The 24260-nt window shown below is 45.3% G+C and overlaps 1 protein-coding gene across 1 annotated transcript; it reads right to left on the reverse strand.

Moving 5' to 3' along the window:
* Nucleotides 1-540: 540 nt before the first annotated feature.
* LOC118245720 (organic solute transporter subunit alpha-like) lies at nt 541-11465 on the reverse strand. Its single transcript, XM_035542147.2, has 8 exons — nt 11361-11465; nt 9946-10097; nt 9757-9830; nt 8102-8260; nt 5219-5330; nt 4491-4637; nt 3047-3152; nt 541-2597 (listed from the first exon to the last, which is right to left on the reverse strand). Exons 1-8 carry the CDS (start codon nt 11437-11439, stop codon nt 2410-2412), a joined length of 1017 nt encoding a protein of 338 aa, XP_035398040.1. The 5' UTR covers nt 11440-11465; the 3' UTR covers nt 541-2409.
* Nucleotides 11466-24260: the final 12795 nt, after the last annotated feature.

Raw genomic sequence — 24260 nt, forward strand, 5'->3', positions numbered from 1 at the left:
AGTGATTTCTGGATTGAGACCTCCACAACTGTACATAGTAAAAAGGAAAGTCTTTGCTGCTAAATCTGATGTCTGCTTGACGATCACCACCTGACGGCACATTTTATCGCACAAATATCACAATAAATATTAAGTACCTGTCCAAAAGCATACCAGCTAGTGAAACTTGAAGCTAAATCAGGCCTACGTTATGTTTACAAGATATGTTTAGTAGACATTTCAGAGACATGGCAGACCCCAGACCAAGAGCGATGGAAGAAAAGGCCTCTGTCTGGTGAACAAGTGCTCCCAAGGGAGGGTGGATGAAGACTCTCGCTGCAGCCTGCCAGCTGGACATACAAAGACCACCATTTGTCCATGTGCTCCACCTGTTTTCAAATGTGTTGTCCATGCTTTTGGCACATGGATCTGCTCTTCATGCGACAGATGTCACTCACCAAGACATCACCTTTACAGAACCGCTACAGAAAACATTTTCCCGCAGGGCTCATTTGCTCTAGTAATTAAAATCTTTTCCACAGCAATTGACAAAGATACCTTACCAACTCAAAATATTTTATTTTCCAGTTTTGAAGCTTCTTCGATTCACAGCCAACCATTCCCAATGCTGTTATGAAATTAAGTCTGTAAGAGCAACATTACAAACATATCTGCAGCGTAGAATACACTGATATAAGGCAACATTAGGAATATGCTAATAGCCATAATGTTAAATTACATTAAGAAGATTTCTCATGTTAAGAAGATATTAGTTGATCCCTGTTAATTCTACTGTCACACTCTAGAGCAGAGTGAAAAATTATCACCTAAATTATTTTTCAAAGAAAAATGCAGATTCACTCACATTAATGGAGTTCAGAAATCTGTATTAATTTCTCCGATTGTCTGCTTAGAAAAAAAGCTAGGTATAAAAATTGTTACAACCACTTCAAACCAAAAATAATTCGTTTTTTTTTCTAGTACAATGGAATCCTATTGTTAAAGAAAATAATATTTTTTACCCCAATCAGTAAGAAAATATTTTGTTTAATTCAACCCCCTTTTCTCCTCCCAGCTTGTTGACTAGATGAGGTTTTCAGAATATTTCATTTTCCACAGCCAACTCCCAAACTGAAAGTATTTCTGGAATTCCTTATAAAATACAAATAAAGCCCCACTATGTGCCTAGCTTTGCTCTGATGTTGTATTTGATACCTTATAGGTAAAGGACGTTATTAACATCTTTTCCAACATGAAGCATTTTCCCAGTCTACCATTCTTGCTATACAGATGAAGCATTTACTTCTAGGGGTCAGATTAGATGAGGAGAGACAAGTGCTAGCATATGGTGCTGCACCTCCTTTCCCAATAAACAGCATATCCAAATGCTTACTAAACATGGTATCATATTATAAATTACAGTGAGCTAAACCAAAGCAATTGGGTTCATCCAGGAACATCAGGATCATTTGGAAAAAATAAAACTAAAACCTGTTTTCAGCAAAATGGAGCAATGGGTGTGAATTCAAAAAATCTAGTAGTACTTTAAGTCCAACTGAACACCTGGGCAGGTCAGATTTAGGGTGAAGATGTTGGGGAAATAATGTTTTGAAAGAGAGTCCTTTCAATAGTATTCATCCCCACAGGACATTGAATGCAAGGATCCTGAGTATCATAGTTCCCATTTTCCACACAGAGAACCAAAGTACAACGTAACATCACAGAGCGGTTGCAGAACACATCTCAGACCGGCTCCTACTTTCTTTTTCCAGACCAGTGACAGAGATCTCCCTTCTCTAAGAGAAGCATCAGCTAATGACATATTTAAAAACAGCAACTGTGTATTTACCAAGTTAGGAGGTGAATTGACAGGGAATGTAAAAAGTCTTCCCATAAAGAAATTTCCATTTATATAGGTGGAGAGCCCAGGCAGGTTTGGGGATTTAAGAACAAACTTGCAAATGTATTTACTGATCAGAATTAGCTACGGCGACCTTGTGACAGAGTGAGAGCTGATAAATTTTAATGTAGGAAGGATAGGAAAATGTGGCTTGGGACATATGACAGCAATCCAGGCTACCTGAAAGAGGATTAAAAGAATTCAAAATAGATGATACAAGAATGGCTCTGGGTTAACTCTAAATCACAGCAATTCTAATAGATAAAAAAAATAAAAATCACATTTTGAGACAGTTTGGCTACCATCCAGTGCTCAATCACAGAATAAAAGACCATGGTGTGAAAACATTCACACCATGTATGTATCACTGGAGAATAAATAGGGTTATCATTCCACTCATTGGTCCTTTCAGTGTAGCACACACGCATTTATGCCAGAAGTTGTTCTGACATGGACAGTGGCTATTTGTGGTGAAAGAAGCTCCTGAAGCTGAGCTTCCAGCTCCTGCAGAACAGGAGCACTGGGGGCTTCTAAAAGCCTGGCAATCCATCTTCACTAACTGCACCATTCAGGATAATCTTAGGAGTCTGCTTGCTGTCCCCATCTTCTTCACAGGCACACTCTGGAGGCTCTAGTTCGTCGTATCTTCTCCGATAGACCACCCTTGACATTAGGGTTATTAGAAACATTTCCATGATGAGGAGCTGGTGGGTTATATCTGAAGAAAAAAAGAAAAAAGAAAAAAGACCATCGGACAAGAAACACCTATCTTATTCACCACCGTCTGTGCAAAAGGAACAAATGTTACCATTCTGCCTCCATAACAGATTGTCTCTCACACTGGGCAATAAAATCAGCTACAGAGTTACAGTACTGCCCACCAATAAGCATGCAGCTACTTAGGCATCCAAAACCCAAGAGATTTAACAGTGATCATGCATGTTGATTTCTTTTTCTTCAATTTCTGATCCCAACTAATGTTTTTCTCTGCAACTATGACGGCTATAAAAGTTGTGTCATTGTTTTTTAAATAAAAGCTGAGATTCTCCAAAAGCTACGTAATCCCAGGAAATACATATTTTGGGAAAACACCAGATATTGCAGTTAGCAACACTGAACTGACACCTTTATAAGTCAATGAAGAGCATCCTTCCTGACAGAACTTACATGCTCCTCTTGCTGAGGAGGAGAGTGGCGGAGCACAGGGGATAATTCTTTGCATGGCCAAGATGTTGATAATAGCTGCTTGCAGGTGGTTCAGAATCAGGACAAACTGTGCCAGAAAGAGAAAGCAGATGCCTTAGCTACCAGGAAAAGGATTATTGTTCACACAATGATTTTGCTTTCATCATAGACCCTCTTTCACCTCATTCCTCCTTTCTTGCCCTCCCCCTCCTCCATCCACCACCAGGCCACTTGCCATTCTGCAAAATTCATCTTTAGGTCAGGAAGATATTGCTCTGAATGTGGGCATTAAATTAAACCTCTGTTCTAAAAGTGTTTTCTCAACCCTTTATTTGGGAGGTGCAATATACAGAGAGCTCCCAGCTGGGATTTTAAGCAATACTGAGCTCTGAGTCGTAAGCAACAATGTCTTAAAAGCTTCCTGTTAATCTAACTACGAGCTATGCTGTCCTTTAGTGGGAGGAAGCATTCAAAGAATGTTTTTTTGGGGTTGTCTCATCTTTTTGCTGCAACAGGGAGATGCGGTGCTCCCCAAAATATACACGAGTGCCTTCTTTGCCAAAGGGGCTGGAGGATCCTGCAGCTTGGGTTCAGCAATAATCACACATCACAGTGCCTGCTATTCACTGAGCTAGGTCTTTGCTGTCTCAGAGATATCAGAGTGTCTCTCTGGTGCAACTGCCCGAGTATAAACCCTCACCTGCACAGAGTTTGCCACCTTAAACGCGGATTCACCTTGATGCAGCTTTGCATGTGCGACTATCCTGCTGATTGCTTTTATAAGGGTTTAATGATCTACTTATCAGAGCTCTTAGTGCAGCAGCTGTGCTCTGTGTCCTGTACTAGAAGACACTGTACTACCGTTCTACAGTACCCTCTTCTCTCTTCTGGGTGACGTGGGAGAGGGTGGCCTTGTCCCTGTCCCACAGCCTATCTGGGTCTGTTCCTTACTATGTAATGAGTCCCAGCCAGTATTTTCATTATTATCTAACTCCGTGGTGAAGAATGGCCAAGAAAAATATTGTCAAAGCAGCACATTATGACATGCCAAAACAGTTTAAACAAAAGCCACCCACACAATGCTCCACATCCTCTCCTCGTTTTTAAAAGTACACACTAGCTTTTTAACATTGTGTTTCAGGATACGGCATCGAAAAAGCTTCCTTCAAGGTGCTGTTTTGATTTCAGCTGCCCAGAGATGAATGGATTTCACAAAGCTCTCACATCTCCAGCACTCCTGAAAGACTAGAGGTAAATTGGCTCAAACTGAAACTGAACAGCAGCCAAGGAAAGTGCTTCAAGGGGATGCAGCAGCATTTAATGGAAAAAAAAATACTGTAATCTTTAAGCAAAGGGTCAAGAAACAGAGAGACGGTGTTGCATCACCAGCAAGAGAAATTCTTACCAGAAATATTAAACTTCTCACCTGATAAAGAGCAAATTTAGGGATGATCTTCTTACAGTTAAGGAGAACCCTGACTTGTTGAAACATGATTCCAACTGGCCACAGAGCAATAATGGTAAGGACAGCAACGAAGCAGCTAATCCATATCGCAGCTCCTTCAGGAGACAACTGAGAAGAAAATCAAACAAATGTACCAATAAAACTTTACAGTGCAGATGTTACTATTTCCAGGCAGAAGCTGCAAACTGGATGATGCAGGCAATAAAATGTTTGTTTCTATCTCCACGAAAGCTGATGCCAGCAGTGGTCGCTGGGGCTTGCATGGGGAAGCTGCACAGCCCTGACTGGAGTGCTACCACCGTGGAGCTGTAATGGATGACAAAGCCCCTCCATCTGACCCCAGCAGCTCTTGGGAATGCTCAGCAAGCTCATGAGAGTGTACTCAGCATGACATCTCAGAGGGGTCACTTATTTTACTACCATGAAACAACAACTGCAAAAACACTACTGCTACTCTGAATTATCCAGGAGGTGCAAAATTATTAGCAGATACAGACCTCTCCATCAGCTTGCAGCTTACACAGTACAAAGCAGAAGTACAGTACATGCTTCAGGGTCTCAAAAGAACATGGCAAGGACACACTTGGAAATGCTCCCAAATTCCAGACTTTCATTGTAGGCTAAGATACTAAAATCAAACCAAAAGCCATGGACTTTGTGGACCATCTCTGTTTAAAACATTTACTTACATTAGAAAGGCTGTAATTGCCATTGGTCCAAAGCACTATTGACAGAAACATGAACACGGGTCGAAAGAAAGCAAACTGGAAGGTGCCCAGCTTCAGCCAAAAGAGGGTTTGCCTGGTAAAAGATAAAAATAAAATAAAAATCACATAGGACAAAATCTTATTAGCAACCTTAATAACATTTTTGGATGCTGTTAAGCAGTGAAACTTCTCTACTCCTACTGCACATGGCTAAAATCTGGGGAGAAACAGCTTCAAGATTAAAAACTTTCCAAGAATTACCCAGATGTCTATTTAGCAAAGTCTCTCCAAAAGCAATACTTTTCTAACCACAGCACTGGCAGAAGCATACCCAGTTTCTGAACAACGCCACTTGCTCTTGCCTTGTTGCCTCGCTATTTCAGTTCTCTGTCAAAATTAGGCAGAGCAACCTTCAGCTGAAAGGCAAAGTACTAGAGAGCTTCGATCCCTGACACAGCCAGCCTGCCTTCAGCAGTGATGCTGTCAGACTCTACCTTCCTGCTCAGACAGGCCCGGTCTGCCAGTCCTGTGGCAGATCAAGACAAGGAATCATGCAGACCTCGGTGAAAAGACTAGCAATTTTTCAGTGCATCATGAATACTGCCATGTAAGCATCTGGTTTTTCTCCTCTGTACAGAAAGAGGAGAAAGGGGCTAACTACCACTTGGCAAGCTGGCAAAAAGCCAGGAGCACAGCTCATGATTTCCCTACTACTGTCTCTCAGTATACAGCCCCTACACAATGGCCTGGCCAGCCAATACTAAAGGTCACCAGAAAAGGGGCAGATGCCCTTGCAAACTGAGGACATGCAAGCTGACTGACACAAACTCTCCCCCAGCCTTCACAGGACAAGCTGCGGCAGCTACTGCTGCTCATGTTTTAGTCCGCTGCTATGTACTTCCCACACGGTTAACGCTGTCTTCACTGTAGCTCCTTGGTCCCTTGAGACTGCCATCAGATGTGCCTCAGCAGACAACAGGCTGCCAGTTAGCGTGCTACGGGAAACAGACACGAACCAGGAATTGCATGAATTGCTCAATTAATAGAGCTAATAACCACAGAATTATGAAGAGCACAAACAGGTGGGGAAGGGCCTACCACTGGCTGGCCGTTTAGTGCCTGTGCCTTTTCAAAGACCCGTTATTCCCGAAGGCCTTTGAAGAATAACATGACAAACAGTGCAGTCCCTGCAATGCCAGGAGTTGTTTTCCTTGAAAGTGCAGGTCTGCCTTTTTTTTTTTTTTTACCATCAGATCTCTTCTGCCACATCTCTCTGCTGGACGGCTTGTTGCTTTGCCTTATCTGTCCTCTGTACCTTGTTAGCTTTCCCAGGACTACTCAATAGTATACGACACACGGTCTGATTTTTGGGTGGTCCTTTGGGGACCCAGGAGTTGGACTCGATGATCCTTGTGGGTCCCTTCCAACTCAGATATTCTCTGAATCTATGATTTCGTTTAAAGTAACGAATCCCTCCCTTGGAGTAACTCTGTCTCCCCAGAAGGTATCTATGGCAGGAATATAAAAGACTGATCTTTCTCTGGCATAACTTACCCATTTTACATCATTGTATCACATCTATTTCTGGAGGTATATTTTATGTGTTTTTTTTTACTACATGTTCTTCTTGGTGTCCCCTCCATGTAAATGAATACTGTTATCCCATTAAAATAAATATTCATGGTAATAAGAGTTAAAATTATAATACCAAATTAGGTAGTTTAAGGAAAAATTATTACAATAAAAATGAAGATTTTATCAAAAGCATACTGTAAGTTAAATTCTTCACATATTTTTCACTGCAGCTTATGCTCCATCAGTAAACCTCCCCTTCAGTCCCTTTCCCTCAGCACTGTTTCCCGCTCGTTCCAGGATCCCTCACAAACCACCGCACTGCTTTCTGTTTGCCACTTCCTTTTAACCAGACCAAAAAGTCCCTAAGATCCCTTCTGACACGAACGTACAGACTCTCATAGAAATGTCTCCGTGTTGGACATTCAGCCGTTGAGATTTTGCTGTTAATGGGAGAAATGTTCTCATGCTCTGTGCCAGTAGGAAAGCCCTGGAACATACGAGGCTTTCGGGCTGTGGAGCAGCATGTAAATAGCAGGGTCTGAGCTCCTGCCAGAAGAGGAGCCCCACCAGGCAGGGTTTATGTTACACTCGGTGATTCCTGGAGGTGCAGCTCTCCATCCTTACCACGCTTCTCAAAGGTGCCTTGCTATTTAGTTTGGCAGAAGAAAATATTTGGTTTTCCCGCACCAGACAACGGCATTTCATTGAGATCAAAGCTTTCCAGGAATTACATCTATTTTTGTTTAAAAAATTATTTTAATCTGAAGTAGTTTTGAAGACCAAATCAGAAAGAAACATTTCAATTTATCAAAGTAAAAGAAATTTTCTTTCAAGACAGACTCAATTTGATGATTTTGTTTGTGAAAAATACCCAGTCTGGAGACTTTTGTTCCCTCCTGGAATGAAAAGAAACCAAAATCCCAATTATCGGGTTTTCTAGAGTGGAAATTCCTCCTCCCACATAGCACTGCTTACAGTACAAATGGTTTCTTGGAAAAGAACGGGATTAGCAGGGCAGATACCACAGTGCTCAGCACTACTGCAGAGTGGGAACGCCGCACTGGGTTAAAGCGAGCTATGTTGTGCTCTCGCCTCTCATGTGCAGCTCCGCGTTATAAAAATGAAAGAAATTAGCGGCGGTGTACAGCCCCGAGTGACAGCGCCGCTTAAGAGACAGCTTGAGAGTGGCTTTCGGGAAGCAGGGAGGCCCTTTGCTGTAAGCCTGGCTCGCCAAGCTGGCTGAATTCCAGCTGCGGTTTTCCAGCTGGGAAATCTTAAAGGGCAACTCACCTAGTGATGCGCACGCCGGGGAGGCAAAGGCAGCAGCAGCAGCAGGGCCCCGTGCTGATCTTGAAGCGACCATTTTCAAACCGCCTGAGGAACAGCTTTTGGCCCCCGCACTCTTTAATCATCATCATCAGGAACTTGTGGATAACTATGGCAAAAAATCTAGGAGAGGAAGAAAAAGCCAGCTTGAACGGACTTCCTGCTTGCCTCTCGCACATGCCTGCGCAGGCCAGTCCTGTCCTGGTTTTTTAAACTTTCTGTCCGGGTTGCTTAAAGTTCGTGATTTGCAATCAACAGAAAGTCTGGCACTTGCTGTGAAAAACCTTCAGGTTTTCCCCAAGGCATGCTGGTGGCAGTCAGTATCACAGGCTTTTTAGCCCAAGTCATTGCAGCCGTATTTTTCTATCAGTTATCTAGTCCTGACTGGTGCAACCTTTTCAAAACAAGTCCTATTCCTCCTCTTAAAAAAACAATAACAATAAAACCCACAACAGAAAAAAACAACAACACATGGCTAGGTTTACATATGTATTTAGCCAGCATCATGTGCTGCCCCAGTCAGGGTGCGGTTCCTCTGCAGCCGAAGCAGATCCAGGCAGTGGCTGCTGTAGCCCCTCCTCTCCCTCCTTCACCAGCTGCACATTCTCAGCCCTTCCCAGGAACTACAGATTGTGCAGACACACTTTCCTCCTGGCCCCACACAGATTTAGGGAACCGATTCACTGAAATCCAGCCCCACCAAATAAGAGAGGTCCTCTCCAGCTGCACTGCCTCCTTGAAGGAGCTTGCTGAGCAGCTGGAGAAGTGAGAGCAATGGAGCAAGGGAAGGGAGAGGAACCTGCAGCTTGGGCAAGGGAGGAGCGCGACTGAGATATGCTCAACGTGCCATAGGACTGGATCCTGAGAAGTTTCTTGTAGCCTGCACTACCTGCATAAACTGCAGCATGCTAGAAGTCCCACTGCTTTGCTTTCCATCTTTTTTACTCTCCTCTCTTAGCAGATGCACTGTGACACGGGATGGGGCAATTCACAAGACCGTGATAGCGTCCCGCAGTGGGTTCCAAAACCATCCCGGCCCTCCTGGTGTGCCCGTGGCCACAGTGTGCCCCCACCAGGCTCTGCCTCGAGGGCTGCCCCATCACCTCCAGAAAGCAGGGGCTGCGCTTCTTCACTCTTCTCTGTGCATGTCAGAGCTGCCATGCGTGCACGGAAAGTGCTTTTACCAGGACAAGTGCAGAACATTTTTACATTGATATACTCATTGGAGGTTCACTTGCCACCATTAATAATAGACCCATAGAGCTCATCATTAATGAAAGCACAGAGAAGGAGCCACAGGTCAGAATCTCATTCCACATGACACTCAGAGAGAGAAAAGAAAAGAGTGCTACTTCAAAGCTCCTGTCAGTCAAGGCGATCAATTACATGCAAGTCACAGTTCTTTCATACTGACGTTCCCACACTAGGGGGCTGCAGCACTGGGAACTGCTTCAGCATTTTCCACCTCCCATAAAAGAGCTGCCAAGAGATTTCAACTCAAACCAAAAATTACTAAATTGTTAAATTTAGAAAATGACTGTGTTTACCAAGACTAGCAGATGTTTAAAGGGAAGAAATGCAGGGTTTGGGGCAACATCTAGAACAAGCAGAATACTCACACTGCTGCTGTGAAATCTGTAAACATTGTTGAGCGAGGAATCCACATGCCAATGCATGAGGTAGTAGCAATCACCTACAGAGAAAGGGAGGAGGGCTGTGTGAAGGGCAGAGATAAAGCAGGCTCATGCAGATTTTCAGGGAAATGCTAATTTCAACATTCAGGTTCATGTCTTTTCCATAATACTTACTGGAGCTGCAGCATTTATCCAAATTAAGATTGATCTTTTGGAGGAGGGGATTTTCCTGTAGATGTAGATCACTTCCTCTATAAATACCAGATCAGCAATTAGCGTCATCAGAGTCAAGATTGCAAAGAGAAATCTACCAGCTAGGTCAAGGCCTGCAGAAAGTGAAAAGAAAACAAACAAACAAAAAATCTGATTCATGTCATCGGCACTCCAAATGTTTAATGTAAAAAGAGCATCTTGGAGAGAGGCATCTTAGTCCTGTTCCTGCAAAGCGTTGCACTGAAGGGAGGGTGCAAAGAGGACGGAGCCAGGCTCTTCCCAGTGGTGCCCAGTGCCAGGACAAGAGGCACTGGGCACAAACTGGAGCCCAGGAGGCTCCCTCTGAGCACCAGGCAGCCCTTCTGTGCTGTGCAGGTGAGGAGCCCTGGCACAGGCTGCCCAGAGAGCGGTGGGGTCTCCTCCTTGGGGATCTCCAAAAGCCGCCTGGGCATGGCCCTGGGCAGCCTGCTCTGGGTGTCCCTGCTTGGGCAGGGCTTGGAGCAGGTGGCCTCCAGGGGTCCCTGCCAGCCTCAGCCACGCTGTGGTTCTGCGTGATTCATCCTTAGCTACACACAGGGACCACTGACTCCACGGGATGATTCAAGTACTTAAATTTAAGTTCAAAAATAAATCTTCTCGGGATCCTCAGGCAGCATATGGGAGGAATATGCCTCCATGTTCCCAACGCATTCCGCAGAAGTCCCCTTCAGAAAGGGAGGGATCTAGGACCAGCGAGCTCAGATGGCTATAAATAAACAGAAGACAGAAACCAGAGGATGTTCTGGGAGCTTTACCAAGCACACTACAAGCAACAGTGTATTTGCTTGGAGTTAGGTCTTTGGTGCCGTGGCAGGTTCAAAGACGTGCCTGTCCCTAACCCCCTAGGCGTGCAAACCTTCTCGGAGTCAGCTTGCGGGGCGTGCAAGCTCCTGATCTTTCACGCCTGATGCACTCCGGGTGTGCAGGTCAGCATTCACCCCTGGCTGGGGTGGATTTTCTCCCAAGGAAGGCGCTTCCAGCGATGGAGGAAAGCACGGCGGTGAGGTCACGCTTCATTTCGGAACCGTTTGCGGCCAACCAACACTGGCAAGGCCCACGAAGAAACAAAGGCGTGCCGCCTTCCCGGCTCTTTGACCTCCCCAGCCCCACGACCCGAAGCCAGGACCCCCTTCCCCGCCTCCCCCTGCACCCCATGCCCGAGGAGCCGCCGTGCTGGGCGCCCCGGCTCGGGGTGGGCGCCCCCCGGGGGTCGCCCCGCGCCCCCTGCCCGCCGCCGCCCCGCTCCCTCAGCCCCGAGGGCCCCGCGGCCCCTTCCCTGCCTCCCCCCCCGGCACCCCCAGGCCACGAGGCGGCGGCGGGCAGCCCCCGGCACTCACTGCCCAGCAGCTCCCAGGCGAAGGGCGGCTCGCTGGCGCCGCAGGGCGGGGGGAGGGTCGCGTTCCCCTCGCCCTCCATGGCGCCCGGAGGGGGACGGGGACGGGGAGACGGCCGCGGGTGGGAGCCGGCCCGCGGCTCCCTGCGGAGCCCGGCCCTGGCGAGCGGCGGCCGGGCAGGGCCGAGGGGCGGCTAATGATTAGCCCGGGCCGGCGGGCGGCCTCCGAGCCTGGCCCGGCCTCCGCGCTGCCTCACGGCGCCGGGCGGCCCCGGGCACGCGGTGCCTCCCCGCCGGGCACCCCTCTTTAGCGGGAAGGGCTTCCCCTGGAGGAGCCTCAAATCTGCTCCTCGATGAGCCTGGCTGCGCGGAGATGGGACCCGCACCATCTCGTGTGCCAGCAGACAAGAGGGCGGGGGTGCACGGGGGGGTTCTCTGCTCCCCGTGTTTGTTTCACCCGCTGGTAGGGTCCCTGCAGGATCTTCTCCGGGGTCTGTGCTGTGCAACGTCTTCAGGCTGTTCCCTGGGAAAAGGGAACGGGTAATGGAGCCCGGTGGTGTTTGATGACGCTGCCTCAAGGCCAGGCTGGATGGGGCTTTGGGCAACCTGGTCTGGTGGGGGTGTCCCTGCCCGTGACAGGGGGCTTGCAACTCGCTGGTCTTTGAGGTCCCCGCCAGCCCAAAGCACCCTGTCCTTCTGTGATACTACCGAGCTGGGGATGGTCAGAGGGAAAGGCGGCTGCAAGAAGCAGCAGGAGGGCTGGTGCAGTGCTGGGTGGCCAAGTAGCAGGTGACACTCGGTGCCAATAATAAGCGCAAGGTGGTGTTCAGGGAGGGGACGACAACTAGCTGCCTACACCATGCTTAGCTATTGCCACTCGGGAGGAAGGTCTCGGAGCCGCTGTGGATAGTCCTCAGAAATGACAGCTGAGGAATCAGCGTGGCTGAAAACACAAAGTTAGGAACTGCTGGACGCAGGACCATGCACACAAAACAGCTAAAGCACGTATGGAGGCCTCCTTTCATCAAGGTGGTATTCCGGGAGCTTGGACAAAGTGTGTGTGGGCGAATTTAGGGACTGTGGGACGTTCATAGGCACCACAGACCCTTGTGGTAAACCCTGCCATCTTGGAGGATTCACAGAGGTTTTACAGGAAGGACAGGTTGGACGCTGGGATGCAAGAAAAGGATCTGCTCAGTGGCTAAATGACAGCAGGGACTAGATCCAGAAAAGGCAGAGCCCTTCCACTGTGGCAGACTGGGGAGCCAGACAGACGAGGCTACCGACAGCCTCTTCTGTTGCTGTCAGGGGGGCTTGCCTTTAGGTCAGGACGATTTATTGCGAGTCCTCCCTACCATTGCTCTCATTTTCACTGCACTGAAACGTGCTTTGTAGTTTCACCAGGCGGGCTGCAGCAGCGGCTGACTGCTAGAGTGTGGTATCTGCGCAGCCTTCACAGGCTTTCCAGAGCATCCAACACCACGAATATCTTCTGCCGTCCAGATGCTGAAAAGATGCAGGCAACATTTGTGAAGCACAGTTCCAGCACATTCTCTGTTTAGAAGCCCGTTCACTCATCCTGAAGAGACAGTTGCTAGTGGAGGGAGAAATACCCATTAGTAACCCTTAATACGCCATACTTTTTCTCCCTAGTTTGATTGATATATTTTTTTTAATTTACATGTTTGAAGCTGATCGCATTCTGAAACGTGACTGGGAGCTCAAGTTAGCCTTTGCTGAGATGGCTAGATAGCCGAAGGTCTTTGAAGGTTCTCCCTGAGCAGAGACAACAGGATTCCCATCTGCTGCTATTTTATTTGCCAGCTTCTCTCATTCCCTGAAAGCTAAAAATAACTATTCTTTTCCTGGGAATCCTTTTTTTGAGTGAGGCAGGTTTGTCAATGCTTTTGTTAAAGAAACGCGCACATGAAGTATGGGAGTGGCAGAACTCATGGCTATTTTATCATATTTAGAAGAAACCCAGAGTCTGCTTTGACTTCACGGTTCCTTGAAGAATTCATATAGTAACAATTTTGGATTTGACTGTCATATTTTAGTTATTCAGCAACGCCAGTTTGGAACAACTACTGCAGCATACACTAAATGTGGCATTAGAGAATTTCCTCTCATGAACCTATAGGGATGTAACTGGTGTAAATATAAAGGTTAAGGATTAATCAACTGCTACTGTGAGAGATCCATCCTCCTCTTCTGCCGGAGTATCTAACACAGGATAGAGTCTAAAGACCACATATCTTCTGTAATTTCTTCTTGTTAGAAACACCATTTGCCGTGTTTGGGTCAAACATCATCTCTTCTTCACATTCTGGGCTCTTTCTTAAGAAAAAGACTAGCCTGACAGACCTTAAATTTAATAAATCAAGCTGTAGAGCACACCACGATGCCTCAGCTCCCACAGCTGGAGGTCTGCTGCTCTGTGCACACTTCCTTAGCCCCAGCGCTTCATCAGTGCCCCCTCAGCGCTGGCCTCTAAGACAAATGCTGGGCCTCGAGACCAATGCAAAATCCTTCAAATCCCCTCGAGCTGAAGTACATTTCGCTCCCAGCTCCACTAGTCTACTTTTTAGTTTAACCCTTTAGTTTCATACATGGCACTTGCCACCAAAAAAAAGAAGAAAAAACAAACAAACAAACAAAAACCTACTTTAATTTCAGCAGCAGAGAAGCGTTTATAGATCAGTCACCTATCCATTTAGATGCATCAAGAGATAAAAACCATCTGTGAATGCAGTTCCCCGTGTCTGTTTACTGGGGGCTTTCAAGTACCCTGTGGCTCAGCGCCCTTCCAAGCACCATACTGCTCAGATTTCTTCCTTAAGGAACATGCCCCCTCGTTGCTACTAGCCTGCTCTTCTTTCAAAGGTCAGCCCAGATGTTTATCTTTCCTCCCTTTTGATGATGACTTTCACTTTCACCTGCCTCACAGGAATAACAGCATTCTCTCCACTCCCCTGAGCTGAGTACATTGTCGTGATCGCTGCCCTCCCAGTGCGCGGTCCCTATTGCCACCTGCGTTTCTCCCTGCCGGAGGCACGCTGGCCTGCAGAAGCTGACACGGCCCCTTTATTGCATATTGGTGGGCCAAGCCCGTACACAGGTGTCCTGGCTCATGAATTGACCAGCAGGAGGTCCCGCATGCTCTCAAAGGGCAAGCTCCAGGCTCCATCGCACAGGATATGTAGGATAGGATAAGGGATTTTGGTAGCGGGGAAATCTAGCAGATGTCATTGTCATCAGTGCAGTCAAAGACCTTTTCTGGGGGACAGATTATGTTCAGTTGAGTTCAAGCTAATAAGAAAAGTGTGCATTAGAAAAATAAATCGTCAATTTTTAGTGCCATAGGACTGTGCATCAGATTTCTCCCAAGTTGGGTTACCCAGCCAGCCAAGAAAAGTCAGCTAAAATTTTCCAGCTTCCAAAAGCCTGGACAAGTCTAGTAATGAAATTAAACCTGATTTCTCAGCTACAGCATGCTATGCAGTTGAACTTAAACGTAACTTAGCCTTTTCCACTATAAAGCCATCGACTTTTCACCTCCTGCCAGTAATAAGTTGGCAATTTCAGAAGGGGTGGCTCATTAATGTGAGATAAGACCTATATCACTGTTAAATAAATTAATAACGGGATTCGCTTGTTATTTGGCTCCTGGCAGCAACTGTAAAAATCAAGAAGTACAGTGACTACAGTGAAATAAGTTGGGATAACAAAACAAAATTGTAATTTTCGTGCCTATTCAGATGGACAGATTTCCACCAAAAAAAAAAAAAAAGGTATCAGGCATGCCAGAAGCTTTACATCTGTGCTTTTAATAGGAAAGCTTAGACAAAGACTTTTATTCTACGTCAGTACAGAAGTAGTGAAAGAGGAAAGAGAGGGGCTTTCATTAGAGGTGAAGATAAACAAGAGTTTTATCTCACTTGCAAAATAGTAAATCAGTTTCTGGCAGTCAATGTAGGTGAGAAATATAAAGATGCGCAATCAAACCCTTATTTTTGTAATATGTTGCAGATATAAGTAATTATTGCCGTGTCTTACCTTTTTTAAGTAACTTATGAGCCATTAGATTTGGTGGTAGAACAAGAGAAAGGAAATTCACAGCACTTAACAGTAGAACAAAGAGCTGAAAGAACCTTATAAAATTAGGACCCTAAATTGGTGGTGAGCGCGGGTAGCCAACAATCAGCATCCTGAGGTAGAATAGAGGCAGGAAGTGCATTTTCTCTGCCGTTGCTGTGATAAAGTACATATATTTGATTGCAGAGCTTTTCAGCACTGGGAGAAGTTGTTCTCCAAAGGAGTGTTGATGAGCAGTAAGACAAGTACGTCTTAAGGACCAAGTAAGTGCCACTTTGTGAGCATCTCATATGTGTCCAAGGGCAGTGATGGGTAAAGACAAACCTCACGGACCTTCAGCATCAAAGAGAATAGATAAGGGTTAAGAAGTTCTTTCACTAGGGTAAGTTTCTGTAGATTTTCTCCTTCCCAGTCTTGATTTATGATCCCCAATTTCTAGATGAGAGCTGACAAGAATTTTGAGATTACTTTTTTTTGTGTCAAAAACGTCAGATCGTCTGAAATGAAGCTTAGGAGGTGCAATTATTAAAAGATTTCTTGATGGGAAACTATTTTTTAACCTTGGATTATGTGGAAGTATTTTGACTGGACACTTCCTACATGAGCTGTTCTGTACCTGCTGTTCAAAAACAAATTTTGAAATCTCAAACATTTTGAAACCCCTTAAAATAAAAAAGTAAAAGTGATGGAAATCAAAGTGCAATGTTTCAAAATGCACACAAATTGGTTTATTTATTTCCTGTTTATTAAAGTTTCTGCTTTTCCACTTGATTTGGGACAGCAGACCTTAACAAAAGCTAAGGACCTCTTTATGGAACAGGTTGTGTAGCATCAACACAGCTATGCTCAATTTCATGTTTTACAGCTGCTTCCTGGAGGGGAAAGTAGGGGTCTCTTTGGAAGGCAGCAATGTTATTCTGACTGGAAGACGTCATCAGGCACGCTGCAGTTAATGACTAAGTATGCTTTTACCGCAACAGGCAGGCGCTGGGCAAGATAGGTCATGCATTTCTTCCCACAGGTTGTAACATGACAGAAATGTTTTTTGCTCCTTCTGTATTGCTATTACTGGGAGGGAAAAAAAAAAAAGAAAAAAGAAAAAAAAACAACAACCAACTACCAAAGCATACACACACAACACAGAAATTGTAATATAATAATAAATGAAACAAGACAGAACAGCCTTTAAAACTACAGTTATGTTGACTTCTGTAACAAGCAGACCACACACCAGAAAACAAGGAGAAACAAATACGCATGTATGAATGCAAAACGTTGTCAGCCGCTGCCAGTGAGACTGCCTGTGCCAATAGCCTAAACACAAGCAAGAGCCTGGACAGTGTACGTACAAAATCAATGCTACATCCTGAAGCTCTGCTTTTTACCTTTATATAAGCACAGCCTGTGAAATTCCGAAGCTCGGTTTGTAAGTAATGTTACAAGTAAATGTTAGGGAAATTATGTTGAGTGTTTATAGTGTCTGTTTATTCCTCCTCCAGAATGAAGAACCTTGTTGGTTTCCAAGTAGTGTTGGAGATGAGCTCGTAAGTCAGAAGAAAAATGCTGTTTTCAGTTCGATGTTTTTTGAAAGCTACCTCAATTTTACAACTGTCCCTACAAGCAAGGGAAGTCCGTGGTTTTAAAAGCATTGGAAACACACAGGCAATGTCTGAGTTTGCACTGAACTGTGAAGGTAAAAGGAGAGCACAGACATGAAGCGTTTGGACCATGCTCTCAGACACATGGTCTGAGTTTTTGGGTGGTCCTTTGGGGACCCAGGAGTTGGGCTTGATGATGCTTGTGGGTCCCTTCCAACTCGGGATATTCTATGATACCGTGTTTCAAATGGCATTCAGTTCTGAATTTTTGTCTTGCAGTTCATACACAAACTGAGCCAACAGGAGCAGCAGGGGAGATTTTGGTAGAGACGCAAGACTGTCTGGAACATGGCTTGTCTGGAAAGGAAAAGCAAAACCAGTCAAATAAACATTAGGCACACATTTGTAATAGTTGAAAGATTTACTGTCTCCAGACGAGAACTGGAACTTAGGCTTCAGTTAAAAAACAAAACTCAACGGGAACAACTGGAAGGGTTGAGAAATTACGAAATAATTCAGAGGTCATGGAAAACTAGAAAAAAACTGTGAAGTTGTTAGCAAGCATGGGGTGAGAGGCTGTGTAGATGTCTATAGCACAGCCCTCTTTCTTCTGTGTGCAAATGGTGTCTGCACCTCTGGTCTCTGTGCTGGACAAATGCCCAGAGACATCTCCTGTCTTGAGGACGGAAGGTCCATCCTCTCCAGGACCTTGCCAATTCTTTGTGTTTCTACAGAACAGAAAACACACCCAAAACACCAACTTGGAAAAGGCCCTGTAGCTTTCTCCAGTGTACCACTACAAGTTTTTACAATGTGCAATAAGTTGTTGCAGCACGTGAGGGGCTTCAGCGTCTGGATTTGGTGCATAGGAGAAAGCTGCAAGGCCCTTCACAAGGGGATGGCCAATTTTTGTGTTTTCCAGTGTATGACAGGAAAATATTCACTTCTTATTGGTATTGTCTTGATAATGAATAACCTGTACTGTTCTTGTTTGTCGGTTGGTTTGTTTAATGATATTTTTCTCTTAAACATCCTTTGCATTAATGGGCTTGCACGCATACACACACACACACACACACACAAAGAGCTGTAAATAAAAACCTCAGTTGAGATCTCCCCTACATACAAAACAGGAGAGCTGCCACTGTGTTGAGCACTACAAGTTGTCTTTAGGAACAACAGGTTAGACTGTAAATCCTTGCAGGCAGGAAATAAGTCCAAGTGTTTTGTTGCCATTGCATCTGCATTTAGACATAAATATGGGTCTCGTGAATACAGTGAAGGAGATTCTGCGGTAGCTGGGGTATCTTTTTGGTTTTGGCAAGGACTTCTTCCATCCTATCGTAGAAGTCAAACAACCAGTCTAAGTCTCAGTCTGTGTGATGGCAAAACTGTGCTTACCTAAAGAGCAGAGCAGTGAGCTGAGGAAACCTCTCAGCTGATGTTTGCAATGCTTTGCAAAAGGACAGGAAACATTAAAATACTTCTTGATCACCAAACTTGCGGGCAGATGGATTCGTTTGACACTGTTGATATTTGTAAATTTGTTGTCTTTCAATAATTCTTTAAAAAGCAGTCACCAAATTCAAATATTTACATTTGTTAGGCAGATTGTTATGATTTATTCCAAAGTACAACGTTAAAGGCCTCACTTACAGAGAGAGGGAGACACTGCGTATGGGCATTATCTGGTATTTATAGTAGACAAAAATGGGTTCAGATCAGCTCATTTCTTTAACATAATGAACCACAGTGACTATGTATCGTAGCAGCTGTCAGGGGTTACAGCAAGAAACCTGTGACTGTCCAAAGAGCAAAATGGAGTCTGAAGTAATACAAAAAGTCATCATCAAATAACTGAAAGAACAGATTGATTCATGCCAGCCTTAAAAGAAATTGCACGGTTGTAGTGAGCATATATAAATATATATAGAGAGAAGTTTCAGTTTCTGTGTGCTTCTGCCCTCTCAAACCTTTACCTGAAATCTAATAGCCATCTTTTCATTCCTGATGCTTTAAATAAATATGCTACAAAAATGCCACCTTCTAATGCAGTTCTGCCTAAGCAGCACTGACTTCTCCTGACAGACTTAACTCATGATTCACGGGTACAGAAGATGATGCATTAAGGAAATTAGAGAAGACTGCTAGAAATAAAAAACTATTTGAAGTGGAATATCTGTAATGAGTATTGTCCTCTAATATCTACTTATCTGGATTTTATCTTAAGGCAGGTTTCTACCACTCCTCGCACACTTTCATCCCGCTTAGTTCAAAATGTCCATTTGTCATCCCCTTTCATTGTGAATACATACACACTGGACAGACACACACCATAGTCATCCTGACTTGAGACTCAGGCTGCCGAGTGGTTGTGAATAAAGGCTCCAAGTTGCAGAGCCAAGAGGGACTTTCAGGACATCATAACTCGCTTAACTCAGAAGGGCTTCCACCACCTGTCCAACTACGTGAAACTTGGAGAGTCTTTCCATAAGGAAGGAGAAGTAGTATCTGCCAGTAGGCAGCTTGGGAGTTCATGGTTAAATCTTTCCAGCTATGACAGAAATTCACACTCTAAATGTCAGAGTTTTGGTACTCCTGCATTTCCAGAAGTTCCGCATCTGACCTGGTGGGGAAAAAAAAAATAAAAATAAATGGCGGATGTCTCACTGAAGTGGCATCAGCTGGCCAAGGGCAAGCTCCTAACCTGTGAGGAGGACATCACCCCCACATGGCGCAGCACCCCCCGAGGTGATATGAACGTGGTTATTCACCTCAGCACGGGTGGGACAGGAAGGCTGGGGCCAAGGAGCAGGAGGAGAGATGCTTGCCGTGCTTCCAGCAAGGGCTGGGACCTCGGGGCTGCAGGACGTGGTTGGGGCTCGGGGCCAGCAGCCAGCAGCTGAGGGGCAGTGGAAGACCGGTCACATCCCTCCAAAGTCTCCCTGCTTTCAGGCTACTCTGCAGTTAGCAAGCTTATTTCTGTGGCATTCTGCTTGACTGAGGATAGCTGCTGCAGCAGATCGCAGATGCCCAGCTTGTTTTCATATCGGCAAAGCCATTTTTAATGCCTGTCCCAAGGCGTTATTCTCTGATTCTCCCAGACAAACCTGTCAATGTAAATGCACACACCCTAGCAAGGTGAATTTCATCAACATCTGTTTCAGGAAGGAGGGAGATGCTCTAGAGCATCTGGAAATAACACTGCTTAATGCTTCGATTTTGTTTCTTGAACCATTTTCAAGGCAGCTGTTACATATCCCTCCTGCCTTTCATCATCTCACTTCAGGACATGCAATAAATATATTCCAACGTTGCTACCAGAATTCCTGAGGGGGAAAAATCATTATGAAAAGATCACTAAAAAAAATGATACAAAGGAAAGAGGAAGAAAACCAGATGTTTTGCTTGCTAGTGAGGCAAAGTTTGTAGGGAAAGATAATGGATGTTATTCGCCCAACTGAAGAAGCTAGGAAAAAATACAGGAAAGCTTTCAAATGTGAGAAACCTTCAGATCTGCGACAGCAGTGTGCTGGTGACATTTTAATAGATATATTTGCTTCCACAGGAAAATTTATGGCTCAAACACAGCAACCTTAGGCAGCTTTTTAACTGCAGGTAGGCTTAAAAGGCAGAAGTATTTATAACACACTATGAGCTGGCCACTACAGAAACCTTTTCTTATGTCTTTCTCCTGAGTTTGATGAATTCTAAATATTTTCAGACACTGCTTACATTCCCAGTGGCCTCCTTCTGTCTTACCTCCACTTGCCTCTTGTATTATCTCCTCCTGCCACCAATTTCCTCTTTCCTAGCATTTGACTAGCTGACTAGCACCTTCATAGAGCAACTATCGCAGCTCCCCCAGCATCTCTGTCAACCTTGCTGACAGCCGAATAATGTAGTATCTGTCCTGTTTCAGAAACGTCATTCCCACATAATAATTTTCAGAGAATAATTTATCTCATGCCCTTTGTTTCTTTCCTCTGTCCCCCCATTCTACGTAGTCAGCTTCCAGATCCTCCAGTCTTTACTCCCCAGCAGTTCATTCTGACTTTGTAAGTGGAAGCTGAATGAGTTCCACCTGACTGCTGAGCTGTGTATTTTTTGGGGGGAGATGTTCAAGTCCCACAACAGAAAATGGTTATCTTGTCTGACTGACAGGTAATACTTAGGGTCAGATTTCTGCAGGGCAGACATAATTGCATGGTTTGAAAATAATTTATATAAACATTTGACAACATTCGCATGGTATTTACTATGGCTGAGAACATTAGTGTCAATAAAACTAATTCAGTGACATTGTTCTCTCTCAGGAAAGTATGGAAACTTCATAACACTTGGTTTTGATTTTTTTTTTGTCTAATTTTCTGCAAGAATCTCAGATTTTCCTCAAAATAAATTTCCAGTTTAAAAACATTTTTATTAGTTAAAAATATTGCAAATGTGATCTATACACTAAAGACCAAAAAAAAAAAAAAAGAATAAAATAAAACACATATATGTCTTTTAAACTCATAATTCTGTGAACCAGTCTTGTAACAGCTTAACATTGAATACTGAAGAAAATATATTCAAATCAAAACTATGCTTTTAATGATTCTTGGGAAAATTTTTCCAACATTTGACAAACCTGTTCCCTTCTTAAAAGTCAGGTATAATGCCTCTGGTGTTTAAAAACAGACATAAAGCACGGCGTTGTTACGTACTCAGTACGATTCCCAAATGCATTAATATGTGCTTCTGGTTCTTGCAGCGCTGGAAGAAGGGGTGTCTCCTCGCTGTTGTTTGCTTGCTGCCTGCAGTTCCTACTGCCTGTAGCAGCCTTTGTGGAAGCTGTTTCTATCCCACTGGAAAGTTACTGACCAGCATGCAAAGGTGTGGAGCCAGCTGAAGGCCGTCTCTGGTAAGCCACGACACAGCAAAGGCAATACCCATTTCTGGAGCTTAAAGGTGTACCCGTGCACGGGCAACTCACTGCCTTTGCATGCCCATGGAGGACATCTATATCTCAGCTGTGTTCCAGTGCCTGTTCTCCATCCACTCCTTTCACCCACGTGTGGGACACCCAGAAACCAGCAAGAGACGTTTTAGGGAAACACCAAGCTGTCAGCGTGGGTCAGACAGAGCTGCAGGATGGCAGAGGTGGGAGGGCTCCTCTGGTGATTGCCCAGTCCAACCCCTGCTCAGAGCAAGGTCAGCAAGAGCAGGTTGCTCAGGGCTGTGTCCAGATGGGTTTTGAAGATCTCCACAGATGGACACTCCACAGCCTTGCTGGGCAACCCGCTCCAGTGTCTGACCACCCTCACAGCGAAAAAATAAATAAAAAATAAAAAAATCTCCCTATGTTTAAAAGAAATTTCCTGTGTTTAATTTTGTGCCCATTGCCTCTCATCCTGTCACAGGGCACCACTGGGAAGGGGCTGGCTCCATCCTCTTTACTCCTCTTTAGCCATCAGGTATTTATATACATGGAGAAGATTCCCCCCGAGCCTTCCCTTCCCCAGGCTGAACAGCCCCCGCTCTCAGCCTCTCCTTGTACATGTGCTGCAATGCATACCCGCCAACCATTTTACATGCTCAGATCATCCCTGGAATATTCTGGTTTCTAGTTCCCTTTTTATAGAACATGGGTACTTCTCTGATTTATGAGTGTATCTCTGTATGTTTTTTATGCTCAAATAATTTTAAAATGCCACTGTGGTCTTAGCTTTACATCTACATCAGACACATACTGGTCAACAAGAAGTAGGCTACAGCAGCGGAGTCTTCCTGTATGCCTGAGAAAGGAAAGAAAAAGGGCTCATGTTGTATTTTGTGCATTTGATACAACATCGGTGGCAGAGGTCTAAAGCAAGAGTGAACCCTTCCTTACTCCACTCTGTTCCCCGAAAGGCTTTCAGAGGGGAAGGGAAACCTAAAAAAGAGGGAGACCCAGCTGATATGCTGTGGAGAAGAGAGGAGACAGAAGGGAAAGACAAGGCAGGCCTGAAATGTGCCAGCAGTGCTGATGCTGCTTCATGAGGCCTGAGAGAGGTTTCTGTTAGGAGTTGTTCCTTAGGGTGAAGCAAAGCTTTTAAGGGTAACAGGGCCAGGAGCCAGGCCAGCTGGTGGCCTGCACGCCTGGCGGGGAGGGGAGAGCCCCAGCACTAGGGCATGGCAGCCACAACCAAGGAAGGAAGGAAGGAAGGAAGGAAGGAAGGGCTGAGGAAGGCTGGGGTGCCCCTGCCAGCTGCGAGGAAATGGGTGGTTAAGCTGCTTATGTGATCTGAAAGATGACAGAGGAGCTGAGGGAAGGGCCCTTTGCACGGCCGGGGCCAGCACAGTGAGAGCCAGCAGTCCCAAACACCCAGGCTAGCGTTGCTCCGGAGGGCACAGGGACAGTTGCCCTGCCAGAGGGGCAAAAAAAAGTGTAAAATAGCTATAGATACGCTTAGGAATAAGGAACTGAATGCTATCCTTTCCATCTACCTTGCAAATGTCTTCTTTTTGGTCATCAGCTGAAATAATGTTGTTAAGGCAACTGATTTATGTTTGAGAATGAGTTGGGAAAATGAATTCCCTGAGCCGTAGGACATTTCCTCATGGAGGGTGAGAAGAGGAGGAAGGGAGCTGAATCACGCCGTTTTAATGTGGCCCTTCTTCCTCCCAGCCAGGTCCTGGTGGAGGGCTGGGTGGGAAAAGGAGGCACCTTTAGCTTGCATATCCTCGGCTATTAGCTCCGTTTAACTTTGGCAGGTCCCTTGGGTATTACAGGACGGAACCACTCCCTGCAATCAGGGCTGCTCTGACAAAATCATCATAAAGCCATTAATTGTACAATCGAGCCTATCTGCTTCTTTGGGAGCATTGTTTCCCTGCGTTAAGGACGCGTGAACAAATATTGCCTATAGGTTGCACAACCTGGGTAAAGTCTCAAAATGAAAGACATCCTGTAAGGAGCGGCAAGGCTCAAAACCGGGGCTAGCGCCGTGCCAGTTCCGCATGGGGCTGTGCCTGCCCCGGTGGGAATTAAACCTTGGCTGAGGAGAAATGTGTCCCGATGCACCGGGTAGATCAGGGATGGAGTAACTCATGCACATGCCCAGGCTGTTGGGCTTTGAGGATGACATGGGCAGTGTGAAGTGGGCCAACCACGGCCCCTCAGCTGAAGGAAATACTGTGCCACGAGGACAAGGCAGAACAAAGGGGACATTTCTTCCCCAGAGGTG

Source organism: Cygnus atratus, chromosome 1, assembly GCF_013377495.2.
Source record: "Cygnus atratus isolate AKBS03 ecotype Queensland, Australia chromosome 1, CAtr_DNAZoo_HiC_assembly, whole genome shotgun sequence".
Lineage (NCBI taxonomy): Eukaryota > Metazoa > Chordata > Aves > Anseriformes > Anatidae > Cygnus > Cygnus atratus.